Here is a 12,927-nt window from a genome sequence, read left to right as displayed (position 1 = left end):
TTTCTCAACTTTCTTTACAGTAGATTATATTGACACTGACAGTAAGAAAACATAATTATGCCGTATCATTTTAGGGCAGGCAGCAATCAAGCCAATACAGTGAAAAGCATACAGTTAAATAGTATGTGTGTGTGTTCTTTCGCTTACTAAGTCTAAAATGTTGTGGTTGTCCACACAGGGAAACATGAAGGACTTACTTTTTCATCCTTGTCTAGTTCATCAGTGAAAAACCAGGTACACTACAGAAATGACAGTAACGAAAAGACAACATTTAATACAAACACAGGGTGCACATTCCTCACAGACATAAATAACTTTGTAAGTGCTTTCTTAATATATTTGTGTGTACAGTAGATCTTACATGTTGGATGAGGGTCTCAACTATCTTGTACCGATCAGGCATGTGTGTGACCATGTCTGTCATATTGTCCTCAGATGTCCTCATCAGGGTGGGTCCAAATACCAGGGCCAGGTTACGTGGCTCCATCTGTAGGAAGAGATGATTTAGTATTGATTACTTTTTTTTATTAATTGAATAATCCAAAAAGCAGCACAAATATTTTCTGCATCGAACAAATCAATGTGAGTTTTTAATACAAATGATAATACCGGTAGATGTAACTTTCCTCTTCTACCACAAATATGAACCGTGCTGAACATTTTATCAATGCCAAATGTAACCTGTCTATAAGCATTTTTGTGAACTCAATTTCACTCAATTAAGAATCTGTTGTGGGTGGAAATGCCCTCATGCATTTTTCTCCTCAGTTGGTTGGCCAATCGATCTCAAATTGAACAAGGCCACGGACCACTGGCCATATGCATTGGATATTTAACTTTTCCCAAATTCAAGCTGTTTACAGTTTTTAAGATATTTGTAAACTCTCACTCAAGACTGCCGTGGATGGAGATTGGGGCAATGACTCAGAGGAGCGGTCAGCAGTTGATCAGCAGGTGTTTCCAACTGTCTTCATGTACAGCAGCCATATTGGCAAGACATTGGGCTGCTTCTTTACTTCCTTCACAGGTGTTACAAATGATACCGATTACAGTGTTCAATTTTGGCCAAACAGAGTCAGGGTGCTGCTATCGTGCATGTTGGCTCACTGGAAACTCTCTGCTACGGTAAAAGTGAGTCAAATATTTGGCCCAGACGGGCCAACCACAACCGGCACTAGAGAGAATGCCAGCGGAGAGACAGAGCTGGCTCAGTTGTGCAAAGGACTGTATAGAGCGTCGCAGTCCCGCCTCCTACCCTGGACCAGGAAATGAAACCCAATGCATTTTCCTCATAGACATTTCTTAAAGTATTTATTTAAAGACGGTTACGCCGCGGACAAAGCCAACTCGAGTCGTGACAACTCATGACAACACAAACAATATTTTGGACCAAACAAATAATTACAAAGAAGAAAAACAACAAAAAAGTGTTGTAACCTGCCGTTTTTTTCTTCTTTCTAATTATTTGTTTGGTCCAAAATATTGTTTGTGTTGTCATGAGTTGTCACGACTCGAGTTGGCTTTGTCCGCGGCGTAACCGTCTTTAAATAAATACTTTAAGAAATGTCTATGGGACATAGACATTTCCAGGTCCAGGGTAGGAGGCGGGACTGCGACGCTCTATAAAGGACTGATTTAAACACATAGCAAGCAGCACATCCAGCAAGGCTGCTACATGCTTGATGCACCAATATGTACGTTGTAGCTTTAATTACAACGGTCTTGTGCCTGCAACAACCCACAGTAACACTCAGCATGCCACAGTAACATAACAAGTAATAACTAGAAAAAGTGCCCTTCTGGGCACAGGTCTCCACCAGGAGGATAGGAGAGTGTGTGTGTGTGTGTGTGTGTGTGTGTGTGTGTGTGTGTGTGTGTGTCACGCAACTTGGCCTGTTGTAGCGCCACCATGAGGCTGATTTGAAAACTGTCAAGTGGCATTTCTTCCTCAGCCTAGTAGTGGAAATAGGCATGCACAGTTTCACCGCAATCGGATGCTGCGTTGAGGAGTTGTGGCGATTTGTACAAAACGGACTACTCCTGCAAACTTTAGAAGCCAATCGTAGCCAATCAGGATGGATAATTATGAGAAATCAAACAAATCACATGATCACATGACTATGGAGAGCATGTGTACCGATTTGCGTGAAATCTGGATAAAATCTGAAGGAGTAATATTAGAAAATGTGTTTTACATATGTCGGTCTCCTGGTGGCGCTATAAAAAGCAGATGTGAAAAATTCCAGGCAAAGGTTTTTCCTTGACCTCTAGGGAGTGTGCATACATGGTTTTACACAGATCGGTGCAGTTATAGGTAAAAACACAAATCGGCCAGTTATAGCGCCACCATGAGGCTGAGTTGAAAATATTCAAGTGGCATTTCTTCCTCTGCCTAGTGGGAATGTGCGTGCAAAATTTCACGGAAATCACAAGATGTGTTCATGATTTGCAGCATTTTGTTTGAAACGGAGCACTCCTGCGAACTTTGGAAGCCAATCGTAGCCAATCAGGATGGAGTCTGAAAAATCTGAAAGACCCGTTTGGTTGAATGGCTCTAGAGAGACTGGGTACCAATTTGCGTAATGTTTGGACAAAATCTGTAGGTGTACTGTCAAAACATTTGTTTTGCACAAAGCAACCTCCTGGTGGCGCTATAACAGGCCAATGTGAAAACTTTGGAGCAGAGGTTCAGCTCTGGCATCCAGGGAGTGTGTGTGCAGAGTATGGCTGCGATCAAGCCAACGGTGCCAGAGATTAGCTGTTCACAGACGGACGGACACACGGACACACGGACGGACGGACGGACGGAGTGCAAAACATACTCTCTCCCCATGCCTTCGGCCTGGTGGAGACAACAACCAATCTGCGAACGGGCACTTTTATATAGTTGTGTGGCCATTCCCAGATCTGTTATTTCTGCAATTTTCGTGAAAGTGAAAGTGGCTACAGTACGTCTGTGTCGATTTTTATAAATATTTAACCAATGAAAAGTATTTAGCAGGAGCTTGTGACTAAATAATTACATTGGATCAATGGGAACTTTTCCATTTCCTGAAAAGGTAACGGTTTTGGACATAGTGAATTTGATTGAAAAAGTGATACACAAGGTGTGGAAATAAAGAATAAGTTAAAGGTAAGAAGTAAGAACGTAAGATTGAACACCTTATTCTTATCTGAGTTGTCGGCTACCGTCTTCAGATGTTCGACCAGAAACTTCAGAGTGTGGTAGTAATGATCTGGGAGGTCACGGATCTATGAAAGACAAACAAGTCTTTAACAATGAGAAACCTGTGGAACCTGTCAGGCGGCCGTTACATTCACATAAACACATATGTGCACACAAACACAAACACACACACGCACACGCGCACACACACACACGCCCATATTTGACTAGGATGGGAAACTATCCTGTTCAAAATGATAATTCTAAGAGCGCACCACATGAATGTGTCTCAATCGCTTTCTGCCTGTGTGATGCATGTCATCCACCTCTCTGCACTGTCTCTTTGAAAATAAACCAGAAATGAAAGAAATAATACAAATATTAATTCATAACAACTAGAAGGCATAAGTACACACCAGTTTCTTCATGGTTTTGAGCCTCTCCGATGCACTGTCCATCCGATTGGCATCTATAAAGTCATTATACTTATCTGTAAAGAACAAAGAGATCATGTAAGCGACGGCTGAATTGTGTCAAGAGTGTAAATCCTTTGCTTTTCTTTGATAACGCTACACACACCATCAGTAAAGAGGGGTTCTGGTAGTTTGCGGAAAAAGGACTTGAGCAAACTGCTGACCACATTCAGGTCCTGCCATTTCTGTTGACAAGGGAAAGAACAGAGGATAAAGTCAGTGATAGGAATGTCACCCACTTGCACCCAAACATACCAATGTCAGTGTCTCTATTATTAAACTCCATTACGTCACCAGCCCTCTACTACAGTTTGGGTGAGTCAGCCTCAGTGAATATCGTGTTAGCCTAGCTGGTCTTGTTTACAAGACCCTACGTGTACAGTATGTATGTTGTCGTCTCTCTGTCTCTCTCACCTCCTCGGTGGGGTTGATGTCAACACCCTTGTTGAGCTGATCCTGCAGAGCTGACACAACGGCGTTGTTGCCCGGGACCCTGTAGATACCAGTGTACTCCAGTCCCATCTCCTCCACCAGACCACAGCAGATCTCCACAATCATAGGAATGAACTGGGAGGGGCGGACACGACAGACATGAATCAGACATGGGGGAGACACAGGAGCATAAATTACAATTTACAACCACAGTATTTTGCTGTGGAAAGTTCATTCATAGCAGCCAGGGGCACAAAGTTCATTCCTAGCAGCCAGGGGCACAGCAGAGGATGCCATGACTCACCTTATTATTAGCACCGTGTTGGCAATCCTCCAATCTCACACCAAAAGCCTTAGGCCCCGCCTTCTTAGACTTCTTCATGATGTTGATTCCCCACGGAGACTTTGGGGGGCTGCTCTCATCTGGGGGGGAAACAAGTCAACAAGTCAAGCCGGCACGCGCTAAAACCATTACAACAAAGAGGTGACTGTCTCTAGGAATACAGTGAAAGTAATACACGTACCTTTTCCCTCAGACTTGGGTGAGCGTGGCGTCGCGGCAGCATTCTCCATCTTGGCCAGCAGGAAGGGAGGCTTCATCCGGGACGCCCTGGGAGACGAGTCAGGCTTGTTGCTCGTCGGACTGCAGGGGCAGACACACATCCGAGTTAAATACACAATGCCAGCGGTGACACACATCTAGGAAGTGTCAACAATAGCTGCATTATATTTAATATAAGCAGAAGTTAAGATTGGCACCTCTGTTTTCTGTAGTCGTTCAGTTTCTTACTAATCAGTGCCTGCCTGGAGAAGCCAAGCTCCTGCAACAAACACACAAACATCTGCATTATAACATGTCACATTTTTCATCAACCACTTAAACCCTATTTTATACTTATTATAAATCTCTATAGCCAATCTCTACTTAAGCTCATTTACTGCCAAAGACATATTTTACGTGTTTTTTCCCAAAGGCTTTCCCAGCAAGACACTTTTGACATCATTTTTTATAAATGTATTAATTCACTCGGATGTGGTCTGTAAATTAAATGATTCCCCCTCGTCCACTGTCATGTTAACTGTAATCTTAAAACCCTTTTTTGTCTGTCTTTTTTATCCTTTCTCAGACTGAGGTGTTTGATCAGAATGACAGTAAATTCACATCGAATCGAAGAAAAAAAAGGTTTTTGCCCATAAAGGGGTAATGTGGTTAAACAATATGCATTACACGAAGGACTTTAGAAAAAGAACACGATCTGAAAGGTGACAGGAAATGCCGTGTCCACAGACCTCGTTGTCTGTCTTGCTGTTCTCTCTGATGACTTCGATCCAGTCCAGCATGTCCTTCCGGTCCTCCGCTTGCAGCAGGTACTCACAGAAGTCCTGGGTGGTCAGGCGCAGTGCATGTTTACGCTTGGTCTCACTGTACGCGATGTCCACCAGGCAGCCGCGGATGCTGATTGGTTGTTCGTCCTCAGCCCCGCTGCCTAAGATGGCCCCGCGAAGGACAGCCTCTCGTTTGTCCTTGTAGAGGAACAGCGAATATGTCCGCAGCACGGAGAAGACGCGCTTCCATGGACGCATGCCGCTGCCCACCTTCTGTAACAACAAACGGGGGGCGAAGTCAAAGAAATCAACGTTTATTTATTACGTTGTTTTAGATGTTTGAATGTCCGAAAGGACATTTTGCACGATAAAATGAAATGCAAATATGCAATCCACTTCACACAGCATGAAATGGCACATTACATACAGGAAATAAGTTGTTTAATAGCTAGTTAAAAAGGCTAAATGCAAAGCAAAGAAAAAAGGTGTTTTAAGCTATAGTCTCAGTTCAACTGGAAGGCTGGTTCACAGTCTGGTGCTGCCATAAGAGCTAAAAGCAGCTTCACCATGGTTCTTAGTTGTGACTCTAGAAATAGTGAGTCAGTGGCTGGAATATATCCGTTAAAATGTCATACTCTGCCTGGGGATAATCCATGAAAATTCTAAAAACGACAAAGAGACCTAAAGAGGAACTGACAAAAGCGAGGGGCCATAGTAACATCATTAAACTTCACAGTTGCATTTCTTTTATCTTCCCACCTTGCCCTTTTCTGTGAGGATTTGCTTGTAGTGCAGCCACCCCTCTCGCCGTACGTCGCTGTAGGTGATGCTGCCCAGCTCTGAGGTGGAGTGGCGTTTGGATCGCACCTCCTCTGCTGTCCCAAGGTTGTCCAGAGACTGCAACACAGGCCAAGGTATCAGGATATAAAGTTCACAATTAACATTCAGGTGTACGTTTTGAATATATACTGTATACTATAATAGACACATCGAACATGAAGGTATGCTTGTGAAAGAAAAGGAATGTACCCCATCTGTGAAGAAGCTCTTCACCCTCTTTGGTAGCCTCCTGTAGAGGATGACAACAACGGTGTTGATCAATTGTTGTGCCTTATGTTATGTTCCCTATTTAGGTTCATTATTGCCCACATAGCAGTAGTAGACTGACAATGTAAAACAATAACATCAAAGGTGGCCTAAATAAAACAATACATGAACAAACGTCATTAAGGAGGCCAGTGTCTTGGACCCAGTGTACTCACGAGAAGACACGTCCCTCTTCTCTAAAGCTGTTGAGTCCTTCGTCACATGACTTGGAGCGCTCCGTGGTGATGGCTAGAAGATAGGAGGAACGTCGACTGGATTTAATACTGCCTGCTCAGCAAGAGATGAATGAGCGTCGTAGAGAGATGCAGAGAGAGAGTGAGGACAGCGAAATGGAGAGAGAAGAGAACAAAACAGAAAAAGAAAGACAGAAAGAGCAAAAGAATGTTGAAGTAATGCCAATCACCAGAATGAATCTGTGTTGGATTAAGAGAGGGGTTAGTGGGAGGAGGAATGGAGAGTTGGAGGTTGGCAAAGGGGTGAGGTGGTCTGGATGGAGGGTGGAGAGATAGACTGGCTGTGTGGGATGTATCTAATAATTGTTGGTCACTTGGCACAACCACTGGCATGCAGGTGCACGGAATCTCAAAGGTCAGACAACCGCATGCATTTTAGGGATCCGTCTGAGACTGTTGGGCCGTCATGACATGCAATGGCAAGAAGTGACTGCTATCACGATGACAAAAGCATGCACAATCTGATCCTCATTGTACTACTACTAATATCCTTCACGTCAGGCATGCAAGTTAGAGGCTCAAAGAGAGGCATAAACCTGAATGAAATAAAGACAAGCCAAGTCCATATTATGACTTGTTATAAGAACCTATCACAGCATCATCGTAGATCAAATAGTCTGACATTCCCGTCATGCACAATTCCCCCTCACTGAAGGGCGAAGAGAGGGAGGAGCTTTGTCACAGGTAAATGCCACAGATCAGATGTCCTTCCTGGTATAACGGCATGCAGTGAGAGAGAGAGAACGGAGGCTGACCGGCCCCGAGTGAGGAGGGCGGGGTCACTCACTGCAGTCGTGTGAGAAGACCCTTGTGTGGGGGAAGGTGAAGGTAGGGGAGGCGGGGCTGGTGACCACTGCGGGCGCCGAGCTCATGCCACTGGACACCACGGAGGACGCGGGTACGTGGCGAGCACGCAGGTCAGCGCCGGGGCTAGTCGGCTCATCTGTTAAGGGAAGGGGGCGGAGGGACGGAGGGGTTATAGAACAGGAGAGGAAAGGCAAAAAGGAAATGGAGGACAGGAGTGGGTGTTAGAAAGTTTACGCCAGATTCATACTTGGGTGCACATCATGTTACGCACCAAAAAAGAAAGCTGATCGACAAGCTCACGGTATGTTGTGAGCTTGTAGATCTGCTCTTTTTGGTGCGCGACACCGATCGGCAACTAAGTATGAATCAGGTGTTAAGAGGAAAGTCATAGAGAGGAAGAGGACGGTATTGGAAAGAGTAGGAGAGCTAACCCTAATTGATACTTTATCACAAGAAAGTCGCTCGCCGAAATTAATAGATTTTCAGTGAGCAACACCATCCTGAGACTAAGTATAAATTAGGCTTTAGATGAAGGAGGAGGATTACATGGAATAGGGCTGACAAGGAACGGCTGGAACCACGTCTTGAGCTTCAGAGATTTCATAAACTCCTGAGAAGAATAAGACGATGCGTCCACCGCACCTTCCCATTTCTTTGGTCAGATGATCCATAAAGTTCATACACATATGTCTGGCAACCCACATTTATGGGCACACATACTGTACAGTGTACACACGGTCATAAAACGTCATACGTAATTCTTTTATCTCAAGCACCAGAGTGGGAAGTACATAGATGATGCAGCCAGCAAACACAAGCATCGGCAGTCATTTGCAAACCCACTGAAAACATGATGAGCTGCGTGTAGCCGACTTTGGGAAATGGAAAAACCCAAACAAAAATCTGCCAAGCTTACAAATCACATATCGTAATATGAAAGATATTCTTCAAAGAATGTAGTACCTGCATCTCCTGTCGCCATAAGCAGTCTTTGAATGAGAACAAAGGGAGATTTGTGACAGGTACGTTCATGAGCACCAAGTTTCAGTTCTTTAAAAAAATGTGTGATGTGCAATTTGGGAGGACGTGTAAAAGCAGTTGATCCTCCAACAAGAATAATTTGTGAGAGTACAAAATACTATATTGCATTTTCCACATTCTAAACAAAGTGTGTTCACTTTGTCGTACTAAGACATAAAAAGGCAGATAATCTATACTGATGTTCCATCCGTGTCAACTGAAGTAGAGGGATATGAAAGAAACCGTTGCGTGCACAGTGCACACAAGCCTACTTCCTGACTGACAGCGAGGATTAGAGACCAGCGCGATATCAGCATAGAGCGAGGAGAAGCAGGATTTGCTGGTGACATTTTAAGCAGCTGCTTGTCAGAACGCTGCAGCCGGGAGGCCCTTGGTTTGTTCTGTCACTGAACAACAGAGGGCAGCAGAGCGTCACTCTCTGTAGAGCGTCACTCTTTATGAGGCTGCAGGCAGGGATTCTGGCTGGCTCACTCAATTCCAAAGCTTTCCCCGCAGACTGTCAGTGCACTGTAAGTAAGCTGAATGAAAATTCACATTACATTATGGTGTGTTATTTCGTTGTGCCGTTTTCATTCCAGTTCGGGTTGATTTTGTTCATTATTTTCCTTATCTCATCATCGTGCAAAGCCTAGTGCGTACCTCCCTCCGCACGTAACGTATGCATTGTCCAATAGACGCCATGATGTATCCCTTTGCATTCCAACTTCTCCATTCTCCACACCTGCCTCTCTGGCTTTCCTCCACCTCCCACCCCTGTCTTTCTGCTTCATGCTACCGTCTCTTGTGTGTGTGCGTGCGTGCATACTAGTGTGATATGCCCCATCCAGAAAGAGTAGGAGAGGAGGCATATGCAGGAAACATTCCCAATCTGGGATGTGAAATCTGCCTGTTTACAGCAGGGCCCAGAAATAGCCGAGCTGCGGGTTTAACAAAGGCCATCATTAAGCGTGAGCTCACAGCCACGAGACACAGACAGGCCTGCATAGGAGAGAGAGAGCTATATACTACAGACAGGCCTGCATAGGAGAGAGCTATATACTACAGGCCTGCATAGGAGAGAGCTATATACTACAGACAGGCCTGCATAGGAGAGAGCTATATACTACAGGCCTGCATAGGAGAGAGAGCTATATACTACAGTGGGCTGTTATTCACTTCCCCTTCACTATATCAGATGCCATGACCTCACTGGTCAGAGAGAGAGAGAGAGAGAGAGAGAGAGAGAGAGAGAGAGAGAGAGAGAGAGAGAGAGAGAGAGAGAGAGAGAGAGAGAGAGAGAGAGATTCACAAGGCTAAAACAAGACTAGAGTGGAAGAGAGACCTTGACAGACAGATGTCTTTGAGAACATACAGTGGGACTTGGCGATGGTCTTGCTGACTGTGCCTGTTGTGTGGAGGGTCCAGCTAGTAAAGACAGTAGTGGACACACCCCCACTCCAATTCCCACAGGAGCACAATAGTGGCATTGAGGGGGGCAAGCAGTGCACACTGCCATGCCTGAGGCTGGTTGGCTGGATGGGGGAAAGACTAGAGTTGAGTGTAAAGGGCGATTCATACCGATAATAGCCGATTTAGAAGCTCACAAAGCGTTGCAGAAGAACTTGTAGATCGGCTATTTGGGGTGTGCGGCACGGCATTCAACTAATTATAAGTCAGGCATAAGGATCCCTACTGTTCTCCCCCCAAAATGTAGAACAAAGTCTCCTGGGTAAGCTGCAAGTTTGATTCGCGTTGAAGGAAAATGAGGGGGTACAGGAAGGATTTCATGCAGTGCAAAGGAAAGGAAAAAATATTTGATCTGTTGCCTGCTGCTCAAGCGCCCTCTTTGGATTCACTTCATATGTGCTCTGGCTCTAACTAAATAATTGATCACAGAGGGAGGGGGCTGTTGTAAATACAAAGCAAATAGAAATTTGAATATCTAAAGAGAACAAGAAATCATGTCCATCAAATACGGGCTTGTGTTTTTTCTGTACTGTCATACAGTAAGCCACCCCCCGCCGAGAACAGGCCCAGATCATATCAGGAACTTCATCAGAGAGATAAGGAGAGGAAGAGTCTATGGGGAGAAGCTAGCCTAGTTTCAATATGTGGCCATTAAACGTGTCCCAGCCTGTCGCTCTGACTGCCTAGTTTCTGTTAATTCAGTGAAGGTACGAAGGCAAGAATGTTGGTGTGCCGATACGTTGAATTCTCTCTTCACTTGCCTTTCTCACTTTGCCTTCCATGTTATGTGGCACACACAGCCCCAACAGCTCATTTGCATAAAGGCAAATTTATACTTTGTCTTTGACTGTGTCGCACGTTCATTGACTGTCATTTTCATCGAGCCACGCGGTGGTACGACAAAGTATAAATGATGCTTATATCTATCTATTCTACGTGATCATTTCAAGATGTGCCGACGCTGCCATGTCAGCTGATTGGAATCAGCAGGGCATACAGTACAGTTGACCACTGGAACATTATATTATCCTGCCAGACTGACTGGCTCGGTTTAGCTTTGGTTTGACTGGGAGTAACGAACGACTGCTGTCCATACTGAGTTTAGTGACTGGCCGTTCTTCTTCTACCTTCACAGAATGTTGTGAGAGGAACAAGCTGAGACACGACGACGTTTACCTCCTGCTGACACCAACATGAACAGCACTGCATACTGTACATACTGTTACAGAAAGGCTCACGTCGATGGCCGATTACACACGCTGTGTACAGAAAGGTGATCAGATTGGCCTAGGTCATATCATAGCAAGATCAGTGTCAAAGCCACGGCTGTGTCTCCTGCCATTAGGATTCGGTTCATTGTTTGTCAATTTAATTCTGATTTCATTGAATCCCTTAGCTGACACATTTGGTGAAATTAAGCAAATGAAAGAGTAATTGTTATTGACAGGCCGGGCGCACAGCAGCAATTATGTTCAAATCCAATAACGTTCTATCTACTAGTTCTAATCAAGTATGCAACAAACTATCTCCCTCCACAGACGCGTGTGCAACGCACGCGCACACGCACACGCACACACGCACACACACACACACACACACACACACACACACACAAACACACACTTCCATCTAATTTCCTGGGTAAGAGAGTCATCTGGAGAGTAGGTAGGCGGATCAGTGAATTCTCAGATAAAATACAATCAAACAATACAATCACTTGACTGTGGGAAGTACTGGTATTACCACTTATATCCAGACAGATGACACACAGCGATACAGACAAAGAGGAAATGAAGGGCAGTCGATTCTCATAATAGGCTCTGTGCATAACTGTAGTTCTGGGTTTCCAGAAGGTGGCATTATACCCGTTCTTCTTCCAGTTCATTTACCCATAGGCTCTGTTTGATTGTCTCAGCAGCAATCAATCAAACGAGCCAATCTAAATCAGCCAATCAAATCACCAGGAAACGGGAATACCGCCTTCTGGAAACCTTGGAATACAGTTATGCACACAGAGCCTGTAGCTTTGCTTTTTTCCTATCCTACATGCTCAGAAATAGATCACAGAGAATCCAATCTGAAGGTCAGCTTGGGGTTTTGTGAACGAGGGAATCTTTGAAGCTTCACGCTTACCTATGAAGGGTATGGATGCTAGCGAGTCATCCTCTGTGGATAAAGGGGCTAGGTTTCCGTTTGGTTTACGCAAAGCACCGTCTCCCGTGGACTGAGGGACCTGTGCAGAGTTCTGGGGGTCCGAGGAAAACACAGGAGGATCTAGGTCGTCCACCTCCAGCGCGTAGTGGGGGTGGCGCAGGCCATGGACATTCCTCCGCCCCGTGGGAGGCTTCTGTCTCAGGACCACCTCCTGAGTCTGTGCTGCCACCGCTGCCACCACCACCTCCGATGGTCCCTCACCTGCACCTCTTTCCCTCTCGTGGTTGGTGGGCCTGTACGCTCTGTCCTGGGGTTCAGGCGTGACAGAGGTCAGGGGGGAGGCGCTAGAGGTGTTGAGGGGGGCAGGCTCTGGCGGACTGGTTTTAGGGGTCAGGTTCCAGTTGAGGTGTGGGCCAGAATAGGAAGGGTCCCTGAAAGACTGGGCCTGCTGCAGGATGCGGCCCGTCTTGCGATAGAACGAGGGGCTGTAGCTGCGGTAGCCCACCGGCTGGTCGTCCATGCTCTGCCCGGTGGGCAGCCGCCTGCTCTGAGAGGTGGGCTGTTGGGGCTGGGGCTGTGTGTAGGAGGTCTGGGGGTGGGGCTTATGATGGGACTGCGTATGTCGGGACACTGGGGGTGCCTGCGCTACGCCATAGTGGCTGCCCTGCCAATGGTAAGCTTCGGTCCTGGGGGGCGGTTGAAGAGCCTGCTGGAGCCAGGCTTGCCTATCAAACGTGGGCGA

At 45.7% G+C, this 12,927-nt stretch overlaps 1 protein-coding gene across 7 annotated transcripts in view; it reads right to left on the bottom strand.

The window, feature by feature from the left end:
- Positions 1–12,927, bottom strand: part of arhgap23a (Rho GTPase activating protein 23a) — a gene marked incomplete at its 5' end in the record, with an annotated part of 67,813 nt that overhangs the window by 8,643 nt on the left and 46,243 nt on the right. For 5 of the 7 annotated variants that reach the window (XM_079521264.1, XM_079521261.1, XM_079521262.1 and 2 more), the window contains 15 exons: positions 198–239; positions 362–487; positions 3,163–3,252; positions 3,583–3,656; positions 3,746–3,824; positions 4,054–4,206; positions 4,376–4,494; positions 4,596–4,714; positions 4,831–4,892; positions 5,362–5,670; positions 6,157–6,294; positions 6,427–6,466; positions 6,660–6,771; positions 7,525–7,680; positions 12,165–12,927. The exon at positions 12,165–12,927 is cut by the window's right edge and continues 882 nt beyond it. In XM_079521264.1, the coding sequence (XP_079377390.1) occupies positions 198–239; positions 362–487; positions 3,163–3,252; positions 3,583–3,656; positions 3,746–3,824; positions 4,054–4,206; positions 4,376–4,494; positions 4,596–4,714; positions 4,831–4,892; positions 5,362–5,670; positions 6,157–6,294; positions 6,427–6,466; positions 6,660–6,771; positions 7,525–7,680; positions 12,165–12,927 (2,382 nt within the window). The remainder of the gene's footprint in view (positions 1–197; positions 240–361; positions 488–3,162; positions 3,253–3,582; positions 3,657–3,745; positions 3,825–4,053; positions 4,207–4,375; positions 4,495–4,595; positions 4,715–4,830; positions 4,893–5,361; positions 5,671–6,156; positions 6,295–6,426; positions 6,467–6,659; positions 6,772–7,524; positions 7,681–12,164) is intronic. The other 2 variants (XM_079521263.1, XM_079521265.1) reach the window with 2 other exon arrangements.

The sequence above is a fragment of the Electrona antarctica genome (assembly GCF_951216825.1).
Source record: "Electrona antarctica genome assembly, chromosome: 14".
NCBI lineage: Eukaryota > Metazoa > Chordata > Actinopteri > Myctophiformes > Myctophidae > Electrona > Electrona antarctica.
This window is presented reverse-complemented; position numbering and strand designations above follow the sequence as displayed.